General features: G+C 43.2%; 1 protein-coding gene across 2 annotated transcripts in view; it reads right to left on the bottom strand.

The window, feature by feature from the left end:
• Positions 1-25,241, bottom strand: part of LOC141272822 (lysosomal protective protein-like) — an 84,074-nt gene that overhangs the window by 7,915 nt on the left and 50,918 nt on the right. For both annotated transcript variants that reach the window (XM_073683899.1, XM_073683900.1), the window contains exon 12: positions 14,020-14,095. In XM_073683899.1, the coding sequence (XP_073540000.1) occupies positions 14,020-14,095 (76 nt within the window). The remainder of the gene's footprint in view (positions 1-14,019; positions 14,096-25,241) is intronic.

Below are 25,241 nucleotides of genomic sequence, written 5' to 3'. Positions count from 1 at the left end.
TCCCCATGTCGTTCCCATATCATTTGAGCACTATTTCCATTGAAACAGTGGCCAATTTATAAGCCCTCTCCAGACCTCCGGGGGAGCCTGCCGGAAAACTGCTCGAGTTTGCCATTGACTTACATGGGGCCCGTTGCTCAGGTCGAGCACCCGAACATTACAATTTGCTCGACCCGAGCAACAAGCACCAGAGCATTTTAGTGCTCATTCATCACTAGTAGCAATTTTATGATTGCTTTCCCAGCAAGAATGGGGCATATATACAGTACAGACCAAAAGTTTGGACACACCTTCTCATTTAAACATTTTTCTGTATTTTCATGACTATGAAAATTGTACATTCACACTGAAGGCATCAAAACTATGAATTAACACATGTGGAATTATATACTTAACAAAAAAGTGTGAAACAACTGAAAATATGTTTTATATTCTAGGTTCTTCAAAGTAGCCACCTTTTGCTTTGATGACTGCTTTGCACACTCTTGGCATTCTCTTGATGAGCTTCAAGAGGTAGTCACCGGAAATGGTCTTCCAACAATCTTGAAGGAGTTCCCAGAGATGCTTAGCACTTGTTGGCTCTTTTGCTTTCACTCTGCGGTCCAGCTCACCCCAAACCATCTCGATTGGGTTCAGGTCTGGTGACTGTGGAGGTCAGGTCATCTGGCGTAGCACCCCATCACCCTCCCTCTTGGTCAAATAGCCCTTACACAGCCTGGAGGTGTGTTTGGGGTCATTGTCCTGTTGAAAAACAAATGATGGTCCAACTAAACGCAAACCGGATGGAATAGCATGACGCTGCAAGATGCTGTGGTAGCCATGCTGGTTCAGTATGCCTTCAATTTTGAATAAATCCCCAACAGTGTCACCAGCAAAGCACCCCCACACCATCACACCTCCTACTCCATGCTTCACGGTGGGAACCAGGCATGTAGAGTCCATCCGTTCACCTTTTCTGCGTCGCACAAAGACATGGTGGTTGGAACCAAAGATCTCAAATTTGGACTCATCAGACCAAAGCACAGATTTCCACTGGTCTAACGTCCATTCCTTGTGTTCTTTAGCACAAACAAGTCTCTTCTGCTTGTTGCCTGTCCTTAGCAGTGGTTTCCTAGCAGCTATTTTACCATGAAGGCCTGCTGCACAAAGTCTCCTCTTAACAGTTGTTGAAGAGATGTGTCTGCTGCTAGAACTCTGTGTGGCATTGACCTGGTCTCTAATCTGAGCTGCGGTTAACCTGCGATTTCTGACGCTGGTGACTCGGATAAACTTATCCTCAGAAGCAGAGGTGATTCTCGGTCTTCCTTTCCTGGGGCGGTCCTCATGTGAGCCAGTTTCTTTGTAGTGCTTGATGGTTTTTGCAACTGCGCTTTCAAAGTTTTCCCAATTTTTCGGACTGACTGACCTTCATTTCTTAAAGTAATGATGGCCACTGTTTTTCTTTACTTAGCTGCTTTTTTCTTGCCATAATACAAATTCTAACAATCTATTCAGTAGGACTATCAGCTGTGTATCCACCAGACTTCTGCACAACACAACTGATGGTCTCAATCCCATTTATAAGGCAAGAAATCCCACTTATTAAACCTGACAGGGCACACCTGTGAAGTGAAAACCATTTCCGGAGACTACCACTTGAAGCTCATCAAGAGAATGCCAAGAGTGTGCAAAGCAGTCATCAAAGCAAAAGGTGGCTACTTTGAAGAACCTAGAATATAAGACATATTTTCAGTTGTTTCACACTTTTTTGTTAAGTATATAATTCCACATGTGTTAATTCATAGTTTTGATGCCTTCAGTGTGAATGTACAATTTTCATAGCCATGAAAATACAGAAAAATCTTTAAATGAGAAGGTGTGTCCAAACATTTGGTCTGCACTGTATATATATATATATATATATATATATATATATACAGTGGTGGCCGAAAGTATTGGCACCCCTGCAATTCTGTCAGATTATACTCAGTTTCTTCCTGAAAATGATTGCAATCACAAATTCTTTGGTATTATTATCTTCATTTAATTTGCTTGCAAGGAAAAAACACAAAAGAGAATGAAGCAAAAATCAATTCATTGATCATTTCACACAAAACTCCAAAAATGGGCCAGACAAAAGTATTGGCACCCTCAGCCTAATACTTGGTTGCGCAACCTTTAGCCAAAATAACTGCGAACAACCGCTTCCGGTAACCATCAATGCGTTTCTTACAATGCTCTGCTGGAATTGTAGATCATTCTTCTTTGGCAAACTGCTCCAGGTCCCTGGTATTTGAAGGGTGCCTTCTCCAAACTGCCATTTTGAGATCTCTCCCCAGGTGTTCTATGGGATTCAGGTCTGGACTCATTGCTGGCCACCTTAGAAGTCTCCAGTGCTTTTTCTCAAACCATTTTATAGTGCTTTTGGAAGTGTGTTTTGGGTCATTGTCCTGCTGGAATACCCATGACCTCTGAGGGAGACCCAGCTTTCTCACACTGGGCCCTATATTATGCTGCAAAATTTGTTGGTAGTCTTCAGACTTCATAATGCCATTCACACGGTCAAGCAGTCCAGTGCCAGAGGCAGCAAAACAACCCCAAAACATCAGGGAACCTCTGCCATGTTTGACTGTAGGGACCGTGTTCTTTTCTTTGAATGCCTCTTTTTTTTTCCTGTACACTCTATGTTGATGCTTTTTCCAAAAAAGCTATACTTTTGTCTCATCTGACCAGAGAACATTCTTCCAAAACGTTTTAGGCTTTCTCAGGTAAGTTTTGGAAAACACCAGCCTGGATTTTTTATGTCTCGGGTTAAGACGTGGGGTCTTCCTGGGTATCCTACCATACAGTCGCTTTCATTCAGACGCCGACGGATAGTACGGGTTGACACTGTTGTACCCTCGGACTGCAGGGCAGCTTGAACTTGTTTGGATGTTAGTCGAGGTTCTTTATCCACCATCCGCACAATCTTGTGTTGAAATCTCTCGTCAATTTTTCTTTTCCGTCCACATCTAGGGAGGTTAGCCACAGTGCCATGGGCCTTAAACTTCTTGATGACACTGCGCACGGAAGACACAGGAACATTCAGGTCTTTGGAGATGGACTTGTAGCCTTGAGATTGCTCATGCTTCCTCACAATTTGGTTTCTCAAGTCCTCAAACAGTTCTTTGGTCTTCTTTCTTTTCTCCATGCTCAATGTGGTACACACAAGGACACAGGACAGAGGTTGAGTCAACTTTAATCCATGTTAACTGGCTGCAAGTGTGATTTAGTTATTGTCAACACCTGTTAGTTGCCACAGGTAAGATACAGGTGCTTTTAATTACACGAATTAGAGAAGCATCACATGATTTTTCAAACAGTGCCAATACTTTTGTATATACAGTGCTGGCCAAAAGCATTGGCACCCCTGCAATTCTGTCAGATAATACTCAGTTTCTTCCTGAAAATGATTGCAATCACAAATTCTTTGATATTATTATCTTCATTTAATTTGTCTTCAATGAAAAAACACAAAAAGAATTGTCCTAAAGCCAAATTTGATATAATTCCACACCAAACCTAAAAAGGGGGGTGGACAAAAGTATTGGCACCGTTTGAAAAATCATGTGATGCTTCTCTAATTCGTTTAACAGCACCTGTAACTTACCTGTGGCACCTAACAGGTGTTGGCAATAACTAAAACACACTTGCAGCCAGTTAACATGGATTAAAGTTGACTCAACCTCTGTCCTGCGTCCTTGTGTGTACCACATTGAGCATGGAGAAAAGAAGGAAGACCAAAGAACTGTCTGAGGACTTGAGAAACCAAATTGTGAGGAAGCATGAGCAATCTCAAGGCTACAAGTCCATCTCCAAAGACCTGAATGTTCCTGTGTCTTCCGTGCGCAGTGTCATCAAGAAGTTTAAAGCCCATAGCACTGTGGCTAACCTCCCTAGATGTGGACGGAAAAGAAAAATTGACGAGAGATTTCAACGCAAGATTGTGCGGATGGTGGATAAAGAACCTCGACTAACATCCAAACAAGTTCAAGCTGCCCTGCAGTCCGAGGGTACAACAGTGTCAACCCGTACTATCCGTCTGCGTCTGAATGAAAAGGGACTGTATGGTAGGATACCCAGGAAGACCCCACTTCTTACCCCGAGACATAAAAAAGCCAGGCTGGAGTTTGCCAAAACTTACCTGAGAAAGCCTAAAACGTTTTGGAAGAATGTTCTCTGGTCAGATGAGACAAAAGTAGAGCTTTTTGGCAAAAAGCATCAACATAGAGTGTACAGGAAAAAAAAAGAGGCATTCAAAGTAAAGAACACGGTCCCTACAGTCAAACATGGCGGAGGTTCCCTGATGTTTTGGGGTTGCTTTGCTGCCTCTGGCACTGGACTGCTTGACCGTGTGCATGGCATTATGAAGTCTGAAGACTACCAACAAATTTTGCAGCATAATGTAGAGCCCAGTGTGAGAAAGCTGGGTCTCCCTCAGAGGTCATGGGTATTCCAGCAGGACAATGACCCAAAACACACTTCCAAAAGCACTATAAAATGGTTTTAGAGAAAACACTGGAGACTTCTAAGGTGGCCAGCAATGAGTCCAGACCTGAATCCCATAGAACACCTGTGGAGAGATCTCAAAATGGCAGTTTGGAGAAGGCCCCCTTCAAATATCAGGGACCTGGAGCAGTTTGCCAAAGAAGAATGGTCTACAATTCCAGCAGAGCATTGTAAGAAACTCATTGATGGTTACCGGAAGCGGTTGTTCGCAGTTATTTTGGCTATAGGTTGTGCAGCCAAGTATTAGGCTGAGGGTGCCAATACTTTTGTCTGGCCCTTTTTTGGAGTTTTGTGTGAAATGATCAATGATTTGACTTTTGCTTCATTCTCTTTTGTGTTTTTTCATTGCAAGCAAATTAAATGAAGAAAATAATACCAAAGAATTTGTGATTGCAATCATTTTCAGGAAGAAACTGAGTATTATCTGACAGAATTGCAGGGGTGCCAATACTTTTGGCCAGTACTGTATACACACACTGCTCAAAAAAATAAAGGGAACACTCAAATAACACATCCTAGATCTGATTGAATGAAATATTCTCATTGAATACTTTGTTCTGTACAAAGTTGAATGTGCTGACAACAAAATCACACAAAAATCATCAATGGAAATCAAATGTATTAACCAATGGAGGCCTGGATTTGGAGTCACCCCCAAAATTAAAGTGGAAAAACACACTACACGCTGATCCAACTTTGATGTAATGTCCTTAAATCAAGTCAAAATGAGGCTCAGTAATGTGTGTGGCCTCCACGTGCCTGTATGACCTTCCTACAATGCCTGCGGATGGTCTCCTGTGGTATCTCCTCCAGGATGGCACATCAATGCGAGCTGTGGCAAGAAGGTTTAATGTGTCTGTCAGCGTAGTGTCCAGAGGCTGGAGGCGCTACCAGGAGACAGGCCAGTACACCAGGAGACGTGGAGGGGGCCGTAGGAGGGCAACAACCCAGCAGTAAGACCGCTACCTCCGCCGTTGTGCAAGGGAGAACAGGAGGAGCACTGCCAGAGCCTTGCAAAATGACCTCTAGTAGGCCACAAATGTGCATGTTTCTGCACAAACGGTTAGAAACCGACTCCATGAGGGTGGTATGAGTGCCCAACGTCCACAGATGGGAGTTGTGCTCACAGCCCAACACCGTGCAGCACGCTTTGCATTTGCCACAGAACACCAGGATTGGCAAAGTCACCACTGGCGCCCTGTGCTCTTCACAGATGAAAGCAGGTTCACACTGAGCACATTTGACAAACGTGACTGAGTCTGGAGACACCGTGGAGAGCGATCTGCAGCCTGCAACATCCTTCAGCATGACCGGTTTGGCAGTGGGTCAGTAATGGTGTGGGGTGGCATTTCTTTGGAGGGCTGCACAGCCCTCCATGTGTTCGCAGAGGTAGCCTGACTGCCATTAGGCACCGAGATGAGATCCTCAGACCCCTTGTGAGACCATATGCTGGTGCGGTTGGCCCTGGGTTCCTCCTAATGCAGGACAATGCCTGACCTCATGTTGCTGGAATGTGTCAGCAGATCCTGCAAGATGAAGGCATTGAAGCTATGGACTGGCCCGCCCGTTCCCCAGACCTGAATCCGATTGAGCACATCTGGGACATCATGTCTCGCTCCATCCACCAATGTCACGTTGCATCACAGACTGTCCAGGAGTTGGCGGATGCTTTAGCCCAGGTCTGGGAGGAGATCCCACAGGAGACCATCCGCAACCTCATCAGGAGCATGTCCAGGCGTTGTAGGGAAGTCATACAGGCACGTGGAGGCCACACACAATACTGAGCCTCATTTTGACTTGTTTTAAGGACATTACATCAAAGTTGGATCAGCCTGTAGTGTGTTTTTCCACTTGAATTTTGGGGGTGACTCCAAATCCAGGCCTCCATTGGTTAATAAATTTGATTTCCATTGATGATTTTTGTGTGATTTTGTTGTCAGCACATTTAATTTTGTGCAGAACAAAGTATTCAATTAGAATATTTCATTCATTCAGATCTAGGATGTGTTATTTGAGTGTTCCCTTTATTTTTTTGAGCAGTGTATATACAGTGGGTACGGAAAGTATTCAGACCCATTTAACCCCTTTACCCCCGAGGGTGGTTTGCACGTTAATGACCAGGCCAATTTTTACAATTCTGACCACTGTCACTTTATGAGGTAATTACTCTGGAACGCTTCAACGGATCTCCCTGATTCTGAGATTGTTTTTTCGTGACATATTGTACTTCATGATAGTGGTAAAATTTCTTCGATATCACTTGCGTTTATTTGTGCAAAAAAATGGAAATTTGGCGAAAATTTTGAAAATTTTTCAATTTTCAAAATTTTAATTTTTATGCCCTTAAATCAGAGAGATATGTCACACAAAATAGTTAATAAATAACATTTCCCACATGTTTACTTTACATCAGCACAATTTTGGAACCAAAATTTTTTTTGTTAGGGAGCTATAAGGGTTAAAAGTTGACCAGTGATTTCTCATTTTTCCAACAAAATTTAGAAAACCATTTTTTTAGGGACCACATCACATTTGAAGTCACTTTAAGAGGTCTTTATGACAGAAAATACTAAAAAGTGACACCATTCTAAAAACTGCACCCCTCAAGGTGCTCAAAACCCCATTCAAGAACTTTATTAACCCTTCAGGTGCTTCACAGGAATTTTTGGAATGTGGAAGAAAAAAAATGAAGTTAACTTTTTTCACAAAAATGTTACTTTAGACCCAATTTTTTTATTTTCACAGAAGTAACAAGAAAAAATGGACCCCAAAATTTGTTGTGCAATTTCCCCTGGGCACGCAGATACCCCATATGTGGGGAAAAACCACTGTTTGGGCGCACGGCAGGGCTCGGAAGGGAAGGAGCACCATTTGACTTTTTGATTGTAAAATTTGCTTGAATAATTAGCCAACGCCATGTTGCATTTGGAGAGCCCTTGATGTGTCTAAACAGTGGAACCCCCCACAAGTGACCCCATTTTGGAAACTAGACCCCCCAGGGAACTTATCTAGATGGGTGGTGAGCATTTTGAACCCCCAAGTGCTTCACAAATTAATCCGTAAAAATGAAAAAGTATTTTTTTTCCACTTTTTCATTTTTACAAATCAATTTGTGAAGCACCTGGGGGTTCCAAGTGCTCACTATGCATCTAGATAGGTGCCTTGGGGGGTCTAGTTTCCAAAATGAGGTCACTTGTGGGGGAGCTCCAATGTTTAGGCACACAGGGGCTCTCCAAACGCGACATGGTTCCAATTTGTTAGCGGACACCATGTCGCGGTTGGAGAGCCCCTGTGTGCCTAAACATTGGAGCTCCCCCACAAGTAACCCCATTTTGGAAACTAGACCCCCCAGGGAACTTATCTAGATGTGTGGTGAGCACTTTGAACCCCCAAGTGTTTTGCAAAGGTTTATGACGTAGAGCCGTGAAAAAAAAAATCATTTTTTTCCCACAAAAACGCTCTTTTAGCCGCAATATTTTTATTTTTATGAGGGTACTAGGAGAAATTGGACCCCAAAAGTTCTCCTGAGTATGCTGATACCCCATGTGTTGGAGAAAACTACTGTTTGGGCGCATGTCAGGGCTCAGAAGGTAAGGAGTGACGCTTTGGAATGCATACTTTGATGGAATGGTCTGCGGGCGTCATATCACGTTCTCAGAGCCCCTGATGTGCCTAAACAGTGGAAATGCCCAACAAGTGCCCCCTTTTTGGAACGGATACCTGATTTGTCAATTTTATAATGTAGTGTTATACACCAGTTGTGTAGGACAACCTGACAAACACTATACAACTGAAGTATGACAACCTGACGAACACTACGTCAGCTGTGTAGTGTTCGTCAGGTTGTCATACGTCAGAAATTAATTCAATAGCCCATGGAAGTATGGTACCTTTTGAAGCAGTCTTTCATGCAGAGACCAGGTTTGTCGGGGCAGGTGTCACATTGGTAAATGGTGTCCTTGCGTATTCCCCTTCGGTAACACACTCGGCACTTCTTTTGTGATTTACCTTTTTTCCGCTGTGAGGGATCTGCCCCGGGAAATGCTGGCCCGGTACAATTCGAAGTCCTTCAGTTCCAGAAGTAGTGGGGCCCGCTCCGCCACCACTGCCAAATATCAGGGCCTTGATAACTGTCTCCTGAAAGTGAAGATACGACGCAGAAGTCTGGCCTGCATATTTTGACAGAAGGAAAGCGTTGTGCATTGCCATATGAGCAATGTGCATGGCCAGCTTCTTATACCATATCTTGGCCTTTCTCAAAGCACTGTACGGCTAGAGGACTTGATCGGAGAGATCAATTCCCCCCATGTACTTGTTGTACCCCACTACACAGTCTGGTTTGGCGACCTGTGTAGTGGAACCTCTTACAATGCTGAGGGTGCTGCCATCACCATGTATGGTGGTCAAGAGAGGGACATCCCTCTTGTCCTTGTACTTGACCACCAATAGGTGGTCGCTACATTGGGCTCTGCTCTCACCCCTTCTGAGCAGCAGCCCAATTAGTGTCTTTGGGAGGCCTTTCTGATTTTTGCGGACAGTACCGCAAGCTGCGGTATGTCGCGCAGAGAGGGACTTGAAGAGCGGGATACTTGTATAAAAGTTATCCACGTACAGGTGATAACCTTTATCCAGCAGTGGGTGCACCAAGTCCCACACATACCGCTTAGAATTATCACCAGTTAGTTCTATCTTCATCTCATCAGACCAAAGAATCTTATTTCTCATAGCCTGGGAGTCCTTCATGTGTTTTTGAGAAAACTCTATGCTGGCTTTCATCTGTCTTGTACTGAGGAGAGGCTTCCGTCGGGCCACTCTGCCATTAAGGCCCGACTGGTGGAGGGCTGCAGTGATAGTTGACTTTGTGGAACTTTCTCTCATCTCCCTACCGCATCTCTGGAGCTCAGCCACAGTGATCTTGGGGTTCTTCTTTACCTCTCTCACTAAGGCTCTTCTCCCACGATTGCTCAGTTTGGCTGGACGGCCAGGTCTAGGAAGACTACTGGTGGTCCCAAACTTCTTCCATTTAAGGATTATGGGGGCCACTGTTCTCTTAGGAACCTTGAGCAATGCAGAAATTCTTTTGTAACCTTGGCCAGATCTGTGCCTTGCCACAATTCTGTCTCTGAGCTCCTTGGGCAGTTCCTTTGAGCTCATGATTCTCATTTGGTCTGACATGCACTGTGAGCTGTGAGGTCTTATATAGACAGGTGTGTGCCTTTCCAAATCAAGTCCTATCAGTTTAATTAAACACAGCTGGACTCCAATGAAGGAGTAGAACCATCTCAAAGAGGATCACAAGGAAATGGACAGCATATGACTTAAATATGAGTGTCTGAGCAAAGGGTCTGAATACTTATGACCATGTGATATTTCAGTTTTTCTTTTTTAATAAATTTGCAAAAATTTCTGCATTTCTGTTTTTTTCAGTCAAGATGGGGTACAGAGTGTACCTTAATGAGAAAAAAAATAAACTTTTTCGAATTTACCAAATGGCTACAATTAAACAAAAAGTGAAAAATTTAAAGGGGTCTGAATACTGTATAAATATATATATATATATATATATATATATATATATATATATATATATATATATATATATATATATATACACTGCTCAAAAAAATAAAGGGACACTTAAACAACAGAATATAACTCCAAGTAAATCAAACTTCTGTGAAATCAAACTGTCCACTTAGGAAGCAGCACTGATTGACAATCAATTTCACATGCTGTTGTACAGAACAAAGTATTCAATGAGAATATTTCATTCATTCAGATCTAGGATGTGTTATTTGAGTGTTTCCTTTATTTTTTTGAGCAGTGTATATACACTGTATATGTATATGGGTTGTATATGTGAAAAGCAAAGGAAATGTGTGAAATTGTAGTAATTATTTAGTCCCACACAAAAGAATAGATTCTTTTTTTTTCTCATTTGTTTCACCATTTTCCGCTAATACCATAAAAATTGATCCTGTTTAGTGCATGCAGTCCAATAATAATGCTCTTTTAACATGAAAGGGCCAATAATTGAAGTCCAACTTCCCTTTTTGACTATCAGGCCATCTAAACAGTTCGATATTCAGATGAATGATCAAAAAGCTCATTTATCGTATGTAATGATGTTTTAGTCAGTTTAAAAAGCATCGTTCTCGGCAGCACTTAGTATTTTAGTAAATAGGACACATGTTGCTGAGAACAATCATATTGTATTTAAGGAAACTACGATGGATTAACACAGAACTTAAACACATGCTAAAAAGGATGAAAGAAATGTTTATCAAATGGAAAGAGGGAGACATATCTAAAGACGAATATAATGCTGTCTGCAGAACCTGTAGGGCACATATCAGATTAGCTAAAGTTGATAATGAATGCTTGCAAGAGATGTCAAAAGCATTACGAAAGGATTTGGGGGGTATGTCAAAGTAAAAGAAAAATCAAAACTGCAATAGGATTTTTACAGGATGAAAATGGTAAAGTGGTAAAAATAATGCTAAGAAGACCAAACTTAAATTCCTATTTTGCTTCTGTGTTCTCTAAGAATGTAAATGTAACATCAACTGATCTTCACTGTACTTTTGAAGGAATAGAAGAATCTACACTATCTATAAACAAAGAGATAGTGAGGGAATACTTAGTTAACATAAATGAATTCAAGTCTCCAGGTCCAGATGAATTACATCCTAGGGTACTGAAGGAGATACAGTGGTGGCCAAAAGTATTGGCACCCCTGCAATTCTGTCAGATAATACTCAGTTTCTTCCTGAAAATGATTGCAATCACAAATTCTTTGGTATTAATATCTTCATTTAATTTGCTTGCAAGGAAAAAACACAAAAGAGAATGAAGCAAAAATCAAATCATTGATCATTTCACACAAAACTCCAAAAATGGGCCAGACAAAAGTATTGGCACTCTCAGCCTAATACTTGGTTCCACAACCTTTAGCCAAAATAACTGCGAAAAACCGCTTCCGGTAACCAATGAGTTTCTTACAATGCTCTGCTGGAATTGTAGACCATTCTTCTTTGGTAAACTGCTCCAGGTCCCTGATATTTGAAGGGTGCCTTCTCCAAACTGCCATTTTGAGATCTCTCCACAGGTGTTCTATGGGATTCAGGTCTGGACTCATTGCTGGCCACCTTAGAAGTCTCCAGTGCTTTCTCTCAAACTATTTTATAGTGCTTTTGGAAGTGTGTTTTGGGTCATTGTCCTGCTGGAAGACCCATGACCTCTGAGGGAGACCCAGTTTTCTCACACTGGGCCCTACATTATGCTGCAAAATTTGTTGGTAGTCTTCAGACTTCATAATGCCGTGCACACGGTCAAGCAGTCCAGTGCCAGAGGCAGCAAAGCAACCCCAAAACATCAGGGAACCTCTGCCATGTTTGACTGTAGGGACCGTGCTCTTTTCTTTGAATGCCTCTTTTTTTTTCCTGTACACTCTATGTTGATGCTTTTTCCAAAAAAAGCTCTACTTTTGTCTCATCTGACCAGAGAACATTCTTCCAAAACGTTTTAGGCTTTCTCAGGTAAGTTTTGGCAAACTCCAGCCTGGCTTTTTTATGTCTCGGGGTAAGAAGTGGGGTCTTCCTTGGTATCCTACCATACAGTCCCTTTTCATTCAGATGCCGACGGATAGTACAGGTCGACACTGCTGTACCCTCGGACTGCAGGGCAGCTTGAACTTGTTTGGATGTTAGTCGAGGTTCTTTATCCACCATCCGCACAATCTTGCGTTGAAATCTCTCGTCAATTTTTCTTTTCTGTCCACATCTAGGGAGGTTAGCCACAGTGCCATGGGCTTTAAACTTCTTGATGACACTGCGCACGGAAGACACAGGAACATTCAGGTCTTTGGAGATGGACTTGTAGCCTTGAGATTGCTCATGCTTCCTCACAATTTGGTTTCTCAAGTCCTCAGACAGTTCTTTGGTCTTCTTTCTTTTTTCCATGCTCAATGTGGTACACACAAGGACACAGGACAGAGGTTGAGTCAACTTTAATCCATGTTAACTGGCTGCAAGTGTGATTTAGTTATTGCCAACACCTGTTAGGTGCCACAGGTAAGTTACAGGTGCTGTTAATTACACGAATTAGAGAAGCATCACATGATTTTTCAAACAGTGCCAATACTTTTGTCCACCCCCTTTTTTAGGTTTGGTGTGGAATTATATCCAATTTGGCTTTAGGACAATTATTTTTGTGTTTTTTCATTGAAGACAAAATTAAATGAAGATAATAATACCAAAGAATTTGTAATTGTAATCATTTTCAGGAAGAAACTGAGTATTATCTGACAGAATTGCAGGGGTGCCAATACTTTTGGCCACCACTGTAGCAGAGAAAATTATTGAACCACTCTCCATAATCTTTGAAAATTCTTGGAGTACAGGAAAAGTCCCAGAAGACTGGAGAAGAGCAAATATTGTCCCTATCTTCAAAAAGGGGAAGAAGGTGGACCCAGGGAACTATAGGCCTGTGAGCCTTACTTCTATACCAGGAAAGATCTTTGAACAAATCATTAAACAACACGTATGCAAGTACCTTTATAAGAATGAAGTGATTAACCAGAGCCAGCATGGGTTTGTAACTAATAAGTAACGTCAGACTAACTTAATTTCCATCAATGACAGAATCACTGATTGGGTGGATCAGGAAAACACAGTAGATATAGTATATTTTGACTTCAGCAAAGCATTTGACAAAGTATCTCATACAATTCTTATTGCAAAAATAACCAACTATGGAATGGACAAGGCAACGGTTCATAACTGGCATACATATACTGTAGGTCAGTTTACACTGAGTAAAAAAAAGTATAGTGGGCGTGAGATTTCTATAAATCCCATCCACTTTGCTGAAACTCGAAGATGCTGCATTTTTTGAGCAGTGAAAATAAGCAGCGTCAAAAACTCACCAAGAACTCATTGCGGGAACTTAACTTTAGAGTCAGCAACTGCACAGAGTTTGTGCATCTATGTAACAGGCATGGTTAATTACCATCTCTGCCTTTCTGATCACTGTATGCACTGCAATGAACATACAGTTTGGGACGCACAAATAATGCTTCTTTCTCCTGTCCTAGTGATCTTAACACTGGATACCAAGAGCGAGAAAATGGTACCGATGTCATCAGTGTTTGGTCAGTGTATTATTAGTGTTTTTCACAGAAGGATACATTTCAAATCTTCACAATCCTTTACAATGTTAAATACGCACAGCACACAGATGCCATCCGTATGCTGTACATGTGCTGTACGTGTGCCCATAGACTTGTATTGGCCTTTTCATCTGTAATACTGGAGAAAATCGGACAAGTCTCCATGAGTTTTGCACGGACACATGGTTCTTGAAAAAAACATGAACACCTCCAAAGATTATAATGGGTACGCGTTGCATCCGTGACAAAAATGGATAAAACACCTAAGTGTAACACTTAGATGCAGTGTTTTACTATTAACAGCTCACAAGCAGTTTAAATACCTTTTTATTCAGAAGCTGAAGGTATTGGTCGCGTGCACTTTCAATTTCTCGCCGAAAGTTACTAAACACTTCATCGCTGTGAACAAACAGAAGTAGATTAAATATAGGCATTAGGATATCAACAGTGGCATAACTAGAGTCTTATGGGCCCTGGGCAAGATTTGGACTGGGGCTCCCCCCCCATGAATAAATTATATATATATACGTCCTCCATCCTGGTATATATGTCCCTCATCCTGGTATATATGTCCCTCATCCTGGCCCAATCCTGGTATATATATCACCCATTCTGCTATATGGCTCCCTCTCTGACTCTGTTCTTCAATGTATAGAAGAAAATAAACCATTATACTCACCAGGGGCGTACATAGAAGTCATGGGGCTCCATAAAAGAAGTATAATGCACCCCCATAATCCTCCATATAGTATAATACATCCCATAGTCCTCCATATAATATACTGTACAGCCCATAGTCATCTATAAAGTATAATGCACCCCATAGTTATCCATGTAGTATAATGCAACCGCATAGTCATCCATGAAGTAAAAAAAAATTACTCGCCTTTCCTTTGCTCCCCGCTGCACGCTTCCTATTGTGAAGCTGGCAGCTGACTTCAGGCTGCAACAAGAGTGTGTGATGTCACTGCCATGTGCTGCGTCAGCTGCTGGCCTCTGATTGGCTGACAGCGTGTAGTGTGGCGCGTGCACCCGATGGGTCTGTGCGCTGCAATACACTTCAACTGGATGTGCGTCTGAGGACGCACATCAAGTTTAAAATTTCTGCAGTCATTGCGCCACTGGTTACCAACCTCTTTCACTTTTTCTGGACAGCTCACCCGAAAATCACGGACAGCGAACATTTATTGTACTGAGAAATTAGAATATCGTGATTTATGATAAAGATTACAAGCAATATCAATCTAAGGCTCAGAAGAGTGAGATCAGTAGTTTTATGAATTGTTCAATTCTGATACTTAGAAACATAATAGTCAGTAAGGGTACCCCAGCTTCCTAAAATTACGGACATGTATTTAATATGTACATCGAAAACAAATTGCCTAATTATTCAGAGTGCTCAGAAATATACAGACAGTTGGCAACTCTCCATAGGCAGACAAATAACAATCATGCAGCTCTATGAACTTGTAAATGGGTCTTAAAGTGCAATGAAAATTGTCAGCAGTGAGTGCATTCAAGAAATACAAAGGTTATGATTATCTTGGAAATCATTATGTCCCATTATTTTTTCCTCGATGTTATTTAAAGGAATCTGTCACTTGGTTTTTGCTACTTCATCTGAAAGCATCATAATATAGGCAAAGAGAAGCTGAAACCATTGATGTATCACTTAGCTTACTAGGTGCAGCCATTCTGACACAATCAGACTTTTTAGATTTAGAATAAAGCAGAGCTGAGAAAGCTAATCCCTCCTACAGGAGACTCTGTGTACAAAGTCTATAGACAATGAGCTGCTTATCACAGGAGGGGCGTTGCCGGACTAATGTAGTCCTGAAATGTTAATCTCTTAGTGATAAATCCTTCACATTTAGTAAACTACAGCACATACTTTGACAAATGACACATCCCTGAATTCTGTGTTTCAGCCTCTATCTCCTGTTGTCTTCAGATTACATAGCAAAAATCTGTTGACAGATTCCCTTTAATGTACTGCATTCCAATATATACAGCCTCCCTTCTTTCACCTCAGTCAGTGTCCAATATGACTAACCAGATTAATCACTGTATATGGTATAAATTATATCACCACATGTCAAACAATTTACCAGTTGGTGCAATAGATTCTAAGAAAACCAACAGACTCAGCATTCATGATCTGCATGTTTTTGAATGATTAATTGAAAGGAGGTGTGTTCAAAATAATAGCAGTGTGGAGTTCAGTTAGTGAGGTCAATCATTCTGTGAAGAAACAGGTGTGAATCAGGTGGCCCTTATTTAAGGATGAAGCCAGCACATGTTGTACATGTATTTCTCCTTGAAAGCCTGAGAAATATGGGTCCTTCGAGACATTGTTCAGAAGAATGGCGTACTTTGATTAAAAAGTTGATTGGAGAAGGGAAAACTTATAAAGAAGTACAGACAGTGATGGGCTGTTCAGCTAAAATGATCTCCAATGCTTTAAAATGGAAAGCAAAACCAAAGAGACGTGGAAGAAAGCTGAAGACTACCATTATGCCGTATGGCAAAGGCTCAGCCAATGATCAGCTCCAGGATGATCCAAGACAGTCTCAAGTTACGTGTGAGTACTGTGACAGTTAGAAGATGCCTGTGTGAAGCTAATCTCTTAGCAAGAAGTCTCCACAAAGTCCCACTGTTAAAAAAGACAAGTATTGAAGCGGATACAATTTGCCAAAGAACACGTTAACTGGTCTAAAGAGAAATGGAGAAACATTGTGTGGACTGATGAAAGTAAAATTGTTCTTTTTGGGTCCAAGGGCCGCAGACAGTTTGTCAGATGACCCATAAATTCTGCAATCAAGCCACAGTACACTCTGAAGATAGTGAGGCCTGGTTTTGCAAGCATCATGATATGGGCATGTTTCTCTTACTATGGTGCCGGACCTATTTACCGCATACCTGGGATCATAGACCAGTTTGCATATATTAAAATACTTAAAGAGGTCATGTTGCCTTACGCTGAAGAGGATATGCCTTTGAAATAGGTGTTTCAACAAGACAACGACCCTAAACACACCAGTAAATGACCAAAATCTTGGTTCCAGTCCAACAAAATTGAGGTTATGGAGTGGCCAGCCTAATCCCCGGACCTTAATCCGATTGAACACTTGTGGGGTGACATCAAAAATGCTGTTTCTGAGGCAAAGCCAACAAATGGCAAGAAAATGTGGGATGTAGTCAAAGTATCCTGGGCTAGAATAACAGTTGACAGGTGCCAGAAGTTTGTTGACTCTATGCAGCATAGATGTGAAGCAGTTCTAAAAACCTGTGGGTATACACTGAAATATTAAGTTAATGATTTACAGAAATGCTAAATCCTAAAAAAAGAGTATATTTTGTGAGTTTGTAAAGACAAATGCAGACACTGCTATATTTTAGAACAGCCCAATTTTCATTTTTTGTTATTTTCTGTAAAGTAGTTAAAAATTATTTACATTTCTCTTCATGTTTTGAATTAGAAAACAGTGTGCAATGTTCCCAATGCGTGGAAATAAAAACTAGTATAACGATTTTGTGCTTAACTCATGTTTTTGAACACACTGCTATTATTTTGAACACTACCGTATCTTATATCTGTTGCTGCATTCCTGGAGATACCTCATTTTAATTGGTATTGAAATAAGGCATTAAAAAATGTTCATGCTGAACTGGACACACAATGTAATAGTGGCTGCAGAGCAGAATAATACATTGTTATTGTTTTATTTTGCCTCTCCAAAGTGGAGTAATTAAAGCACCATTCCAGCTTTTTTTCATTTCAGCACTGGAGTGGTGCTACTACTCCAAGTTCCCTGACCCCAGTATTACATTTACCAGCCGACGTCTTCTGCTTTTCTTGTAACCGCAACTTCTGACTGACCAGTAGTCAGAGGTAATGTTCCCAAGCTCTCAGTGCAAGTCTATGAAAATATCATTCTGGCTCTTATAGATTTACATTGAGTTGTGACTTCTGATTGGTCCAGCAAGCACTGGAGTGATCTGGCAGGTCACAAATTGTTGAATATTACTGGAGCGGCGCCAATAACAGATAGCGATGGTGGCTTGTAAGTGTGATACTAGTTGCAGGGAATTAAGATTAGAGGCACCACTACAGAGGTAAAATAAGAACAAAAATATGCTGGAGTGGTTATTTAACAATGAAATTATTTGGTCCCTAATGTGTTAATTTTCGTTAAGTTAAAGTAGATGTTGTCAGATAGTAGACAGTTTTCACAGTGGGTGTGTGTCATAGAAATAGTGAAAATATTCTTTCTCCCAATGAAACCTCTCTTCCCTCCTCCCCTATACCATTTGTCACAAGAGGAGAGCTCACAATCCACCATCTGTCAGTATGCAAATTATCACCCACAGCACAAGTAGCTTAAACAAATGCTAGTACAAAGAGAGGTGCTACAACCCCAATTAACATGCTGGTGGGTTTCCCCCTGGCAGAGGCCTGGGATAATTAGACATGTGGGTGAGAAGCATACAGTTACGGACTTCAAAGGAACATTGCCACAATACTCACAATTTCCAGCCACAAACACCAGGACGTCCGGCATCGATACAAAATATGGAATATCTGAAGTTCTATACTTCTGATAATCGTGGGACCCATATTTTTAGAGGCTGGGTCAGCCAAGGAACAATATGCTTATTTTCCTGTAGCTGTGAACCCCTCTTGTGAGCTGTGGCACTAAAGTAACAAAATAACTCGTGTGTGGTCTCTAAAGATAGGTAAAATCATAATAGAAAATATTGTACCACTTTTGGACTTCTGCGATCAACCAGCAATAAGTTATCACAAAAGCCAGATATTTTAATAAAAATGTGATGGCTGGAGCCCAGCCAACATGATGTCAGCACAGGGGGTGTGTAGGCAGGTCTCTCCTTGGGCATAAAAGAATCCACAGAGGATGGATCAGTATTCATTGCCAGGGGGGTATAGAGACTATAAGCAACAGATCCCGTTTGATAACAGTCAAATCAATAAGTAGGGCGCCCCCCACCCTTCAGCTATACTGAATCGACTCTGGGTCTTATAGTAAGTTCTTCTTTAATCCTTACTATTTTGTGTAACTACATATGTATTTTTTTGGATTAAATATAAAATGTAATAGTCCTGTTTCTTTTGCTCTGTAATCGTTCCCTCCCCCAAAGCCATATACGCTACCAGAACGCAGGCGTTCAACCAGGGCTGTATTATACTTCAAATCTGGCCGGTGGTGCCAGTGAATAATATTAATTGGGCTATCTTGAAGCTGGCAGTAACCGTACAGGGCGTATACACATATTCCATGCGTTGGAATCCGGAAGTGTGACGCCATACGCTTTCTGCTCACTTGCCGATAGCTAAGTAGTGAGTAGTTGGGATCGTGTGTGCAAGGATCCTTGACGAAATCCTGACAGAGTGACTGCAGTGGTGAGATATTGTGTGATCTTTCTCTGCTGTCTATTGGACTTCTATAGCTGAAGCACCTACCAGTGATTGAATAATTTGAATATTGCCATAGTCCACAGTCTATTTGCAGAGCTTTACTCAGTGGAGTCTTATTGCCACAGTGAGGGGTCCAGGGGTCTCATGGGTGCAAGCCATATTTATTGATGTGTGGTTACTATTTTGGCATGTATCCCCCTGTAATCTCCTTCTCACCCTAAGTATTGCCAGTATCCGCTGCTATTTAGTCTAGCCCTCTTGCACATGTCTTTTTATTATGTGTCTTGTTTTGTCTCATATTCTGTGTTAATAAAATTTATACATTTTTTATCTTCAAACAAAAGCTCCATTCTCTCTTCTTTGTGGTATATATGTTTTTGGAGTCTAGCACTTGGAACGGCACACAACCTGTGGTTCGTATTGTGTGCTATAGGGCAATATGCCTTTGGGATTTCTTGTTGCATTAAATATGTATTTTTTTTGATTAAATATAAAATGTAATAGTCCTGTTTCTTTTGCTCTGTAATCGTTCCCTCCCCCAAAGCCATATACGCTACCAGAACGCAGGCGTTCAACCAGGGCTGTATTATACTTCAAATCTGGCCGGTGGTGCCAGTGAATAATATTAATTGGGCTATCTTGAAGCTGGCAGTAACCGTACAGGGTGTATACACATATTCCATGCGTTGGAATCCGGAAGTGTGACGCCATACGCTTTCTGCTCACTTGCCGATAGCTACGTAGTGAGTAGTTGGGATCGTGTGTGCACGGATCCTTGACGAAATCCTGACAGAGTGACTGCAGTGGTGAGATATTGTGTGATCTCCCCGGTGTCGTCACTGACTTCCCTGACAAATTGGTGGCAGCGGTGGGAGATTGTGTGATCTCCCCGGTGTCCCCCCTGTGAACCCTGACAGAGTGTACTACTTCTTCCTGTATGATGCTGACCAATTATAGGCAGCCAGCAACACTCATACGAAAGAAGCACACACCCCCACCATAGCTTATAGCAGGTTTCTCAGTGTGTGAGGAGGTGTAATAAGATTGCACTCAGTGATAACAACTAAATAATAATCTTGTAGTTATGATACCTTTTAATGGTTACAAAAATAAAATAAATGATATTATAAAGCAAGCTTTCGAGACTACTTAGGCCTCTTTATCAGGCATGGTATAACAAAGTATTTGAAAAAAACACACAAACATACACAGAAAGAGCAGAGGCATAGCTTAATAAATGGACATTTAAATAAATAAAAAACTGAGTTTAGAGAGTGAATCCCTAATTAGATTAGATTAGTGGTGTGAAAGTTTTATTGTCCCAATATCCCTGTAAGATCACAGACCTGGTGCCCTCCTGTCCCTGAAGCAGATTCTTCAGATATTAGTAGTATTAGTAGTGAGTCATAAATTCTCCTGGCAGATTTAGTCCTGCGTGGAGGGTATCAAAGACTCTAATAAGTTTGCATTCCCAGATCCTTAGTTGTTTTTGCGATTTGAGGAGGTGTAATGCTACAGCCCTAATCTCCTGGTCTAACCTCCTGCAGGAGTCAGTGTGGGGGGAGGAGCAGTGCAGCTGAGTTTGGTTGAGTCACATGATAAACTCTGCTTATAGCTCTCCTCCTTTCATAGCACTTTGGCCGGCGGAAATTGCAGACTCCCTGGCCTGGACAGTTTCTGCCAAGAGAGCCATCTGCTGCTGAAACTGTTGCTGCTGCTGCTCATGCTGCTGCTCTAATTATTTCAGATACTGCTGCTGCACCTGGATCAACTACTTAACAATCTCCTCCTTGCTTTCCGACTGTGCTTGCAACACTGTAGCTGCCTTTACCCAGGACATTCAGTCTTTACAATGCAATCACCTGTGCTCTTTGGGACTTCATGTCTGCATTCTCCACCAATTGTAGGAATTCACACTCTCATATAGGCATTAGGTAGCGTTCACACAGGCAATGCCGTTGTTCCAAAGTGCAGTTTTATTGCTTTCATAAAACTCCAAAAGATTCAAAACAAAATAGACCCTTCTGGGCACAAAGGTATAACAGCAAATAAAAAGTTCATTCAGCAGGCACATATATGTCACTGCGGAATCACCCGAACAGATTATGTAGCGCCCCGAGGGTTCGGCCGCTACAGGGGTATTGCACCTCAAACCAGAGGTGTGATATTCCACTCCCGGGTAAGGATGGAAGGTGGACCAAGGCTCGGTAGGCTGCATGCATCACACACACCCCATTTCCGAGGGACAGCTCAACGGTGCTCCCACTAGACAGAAGTGCAGGCACAACAGCATCTGTCCCTGGAGTGGGGAGGGGGGAGGAAAACCCAGTGATGTAGGAGCAGGAGGGGACGGTCTCTGGGCATAGGTAGGAGCCCATTGGTTGCAAGTCACCTGGGCTCATACACAGAGAGGGAGGTATATAAGGTAGGCACCATCTTAGTTCTGAGAGAAGAAGAGAAGTTCAGTCTGAGAGAGGAAGTGACAGAGCAGGGCCTCTGTGGAGCTCTGCTCCGGAGGCAGGCCTAGAGTGAAGGCCAGAGCCAGAGGAGAAGGACAGTAACAGCAAGGAACAGGATCAGAAGGGAAAGAAAGAAAGGAACAGAACACCAAGAGAGGCCCAGAGACACGGAAGCAGAAGGAACCCTAAGGACCCAGGAGATTGCGGGTGACGGGTTGGCAGAACAGGGTACCGGATCCCAAGTTGGTGGAGGCGACTAATCCTCAGCTAAAGACCGGCGGTCGCGATCATGTCTTGTTGCGACCCCTCACTACACCTACTAGAAAGGCATACCACATAGGGTCAGGGCAGTGAGCACGAAGCCCTCCCAAGAGAAGGCCCGCGGGAGCTGGACAAAAGTAGTGTCACTGGTGGGGCACAGCCAGAGAAAGGAATAGAAGGGAGTCCTGTGACACACTCTGGAATTACCTGGGGGTTGACCGAGCCCCTGCCTGGTGGACGCAGCACGGCTTGGGCAGTCATTGACGGCGGAATGACTAAGAATATAAAGAACTGTGAGTAAAGCATTTGAACTGCAATCCCACGTCTCTGTGCTTCCTCGCCGCACCAGCACTACTAGTGCCGGGACGCCCGTGCACTATCACCCCCACCATCTACTACTCTGCCCTGGGGCTGCATTCTTCCCGTGGGGAGTCACACTACCTCAGCTGCATACACCATCAGCCCCAGCGGTCTGCCTTGCAGCGGCGATCCGCACTGACCGCAATCCACGGGTGGCGTAGTCGGACAATTAATCTAAAACCCTTACAAAAACACCGCCATTGGCCTGACCACCCTGAGCCACGGGACCGGGTCGCCGCCACACGGAGACTACAACCCCCAGCATCCTACAAAAGGCTCGGTTCCGGGTGCCCCACGGCCCAGGGGACGAGTCAATTACACTCCTCTCCCTCTCAGCTTCTGGCTGAGGCTGCCAACACCAGGGGTCTTTCTTCCTCCCAGATACAGCCCACATTTGCTGATTGCTTACCAGGTACAACACACTCTATTCTACTCAGCTTCCCCAGCAGACTGAGAGACCAAAGTGAACACATGTCCTGTTTCTTATTCAGAGCTAGCCAGGTCCTATAATCAAGACCAGCAGTGCTAAGATTTAACCCAATCCTATCTGGCTTTCTTGTACTATTTGGTGTCATGGCTGAGATATATCAATGACATTTTGTTTTTTTTGGCGGGGGACAGTGGGTGAGCTCAACGATTTTATGTGAAGGGTCAATTCGAACTCGTGTGGTATCAAGTTGACGTATACTTATCACAGCAAACGTATTGACTTTCTTGACATCACTCTGGAGGTGGATAATGATTCCACCATCTAGAATGATGTATTTAGAAAGTCTACGTCAGTCAATGCCTTGATCCACGCTGAGTCTGAACATTACTCACCGACGATTAGGGCAGTCCCGGTCGGACAGTTCCTGAAGATGAGTCAGATCTGCTGTACCAATTCTAAATTTGAGACTCAAGCGGCTGATTTGACTAATCGATTTAAACAAAACGGAAACAGTAATAGGAGCATCAGGCGTGGCTATGAAAGGGCGCGGGCAACCTCCCGTAATAGCCTATTATATTCTGGCCAGTCTAGACTAAAGAAAGATACACATGATAAAACTCATTATATTTCATAATTTAATCACGAGTGGGACACCATGCGACCATGATTTTCATTAGGCACTGGGGAATTCTTGGCACGGAGCCCTCCCTCCGGGATCATCTTGGTGATTATCCATTGATGACAGTGTGACACCCCAGGGGTCTGGTTGCCACAGTGATAGAGATATTATGTCTGAGAGCAGGTGGGAGGTCCTTTGGTCAGGGATCCTGTGCATGCCACACCTCCTGCCCAGTCTTGGGAGGGGAAGAACTTCCCCTGTATAAACCCGGGGCTGAGGCAGGGTGAGTCAGACAAGGAGAGTGAAGAAGAGAAGCAGCATAGGAAACAGCAGAGTTACAAGGAGTCAGGGGCTGGCAGCTACAGAGCTCGCCCTGACTAAGAAGATTCTTTACCGGACCCGGAGTCCGAGGCTGTGGGGACTAACTCCTACCCAGCAGCAGAATCCGTCGGGCAGGGGATTTCAGGTCCTCTGGCCCAGAAGCCCGAAGGCACGGTCACACGCGTGGGACCAGCACCGCCATCGTGGAGCGGAAGCCATTAGAAGGCCCCGAGTCACCGGCCATACGGGTGAGCACCACACGGTACACTCAGGGACGTGGGCTACTTACATCAGCTTCTAGCAAGGTAGCCAGAAGAGTACAGTCAGTTTGGGAGGCCTACAACTACGCCTGGCCAGGGGAGATCCCATCTGCTCAAAGACTGACCAGGCCCCGTTTGCTAGCAAGTACTCCGGGAGGGTCTGTCGTTGTTACCAGTAAAGACCCTGAACTACACCGTACCGTCTCTGAGTGGTTCCTGCTACCCCCATCATCCACGTCGGCTGCCCTGAGGCCATACCCCTCCCGTTGGGGGTTATACTATCACGCTGCACAATCCTACCACCGGCCTCAGCGGTCTGCCCTGCAGCAGCAGCTTCCTGGCTGCACTCAACGGGTGGCGTAGTCATCAACTATTTACTACTAATAGACTGCCGTCTAGTTTGACTCCCTGGGCACGGACCGGGTCACCGCCACGAGATTACAACCCTCCACGGATCCGGCTCCGGGTAAGCTCCCGCGTGCGCACCGCAGCGCGACACAGGCCCAGGGGCGCGTCAACAGCCCGACAAGCAAAAAATATGGGGGACATGTTAGTCTCCAGTCATTATGTTCCACCCTTATCTATTCCGTTTCGGTCCAGTGGACCCACCGTCGGATGTTTTCCTTGCTGCCACTGTCTAGCCTGCGCCAATGTCCTGCACAGTGTCTCTTTCGCATCCTCTAATGTCTCTCGGGAGTACAAAATTAATAAGCATATCTCTTGCAGTACTAGCAATGTGATATATTATGCTACTTGTGGATGCAATTTGATATACATCGAATTGACATCAAGACAGCTACGAGTTAGGGTGCGTGAGCACGTGCGGGACATTGACACGTCCGGGACAGTGGCCAACCCCCGAGAGCTCAAAACTTTACCACGACACCTCAAAGTTACTCATAATTGTGACTCTAGAACATTGAAAGTGCGTGGCATAGATGTGGTGCATTTGAACTTTCGGGGGTAACGTTAAACAACTCCTGGCCCAAAAAGAGGCAAGGTGGATTGTTAACTTGGACACGGTGAGTCTGCGGGGCCTTAATGAGGCCCTGAGCTTTGCATCTTTTTTATAAATACAGGTTATCTCCGGTTGTTCTCCTGCAGACTCTGTTCATTATTATGGTGGTTATTTTATTTGTTTTTAACTATTTTATTTTAATTATGTTTTTTATTGCTCTTCATTCAGAGTGGTACCATGCGGTACTGATATGTACGTCTACAAGAATCTGCAATACAATATGAATATTGTAAGGCAGCACTAGTCATCATAATGGGGGATACTCGCAGCATCGGGTAACTTAAGCACACCAGCAATGTCCTTCCGGTATTTCACAATGCTGCAGTTTATTGCACTTCATAAACCACAGTTCACCGGGTCCAACTCAGTGGCACGCCGAC

This window comes from Phyllobates terribilis, unplaced genomic scaffold (assembly GCF_046119375.1).
Source record: "Phyllobates terribilis strain yellow unplaced genomic scaffold, ASM4611937v1 Scaffold_5__5_contigs__length_657084704, whole genome shotgun sequence".
NCBI lineage: Eukaryota > Metazoa > Chordata > Amphibia > Anura > Dendrobatidae > Phyllobates > Phyllobates terribilis.
Note: the sequence above shows the minus strand (reverse complement) of the source record. Positions and strands in the feature narration are given on the sequence as shown.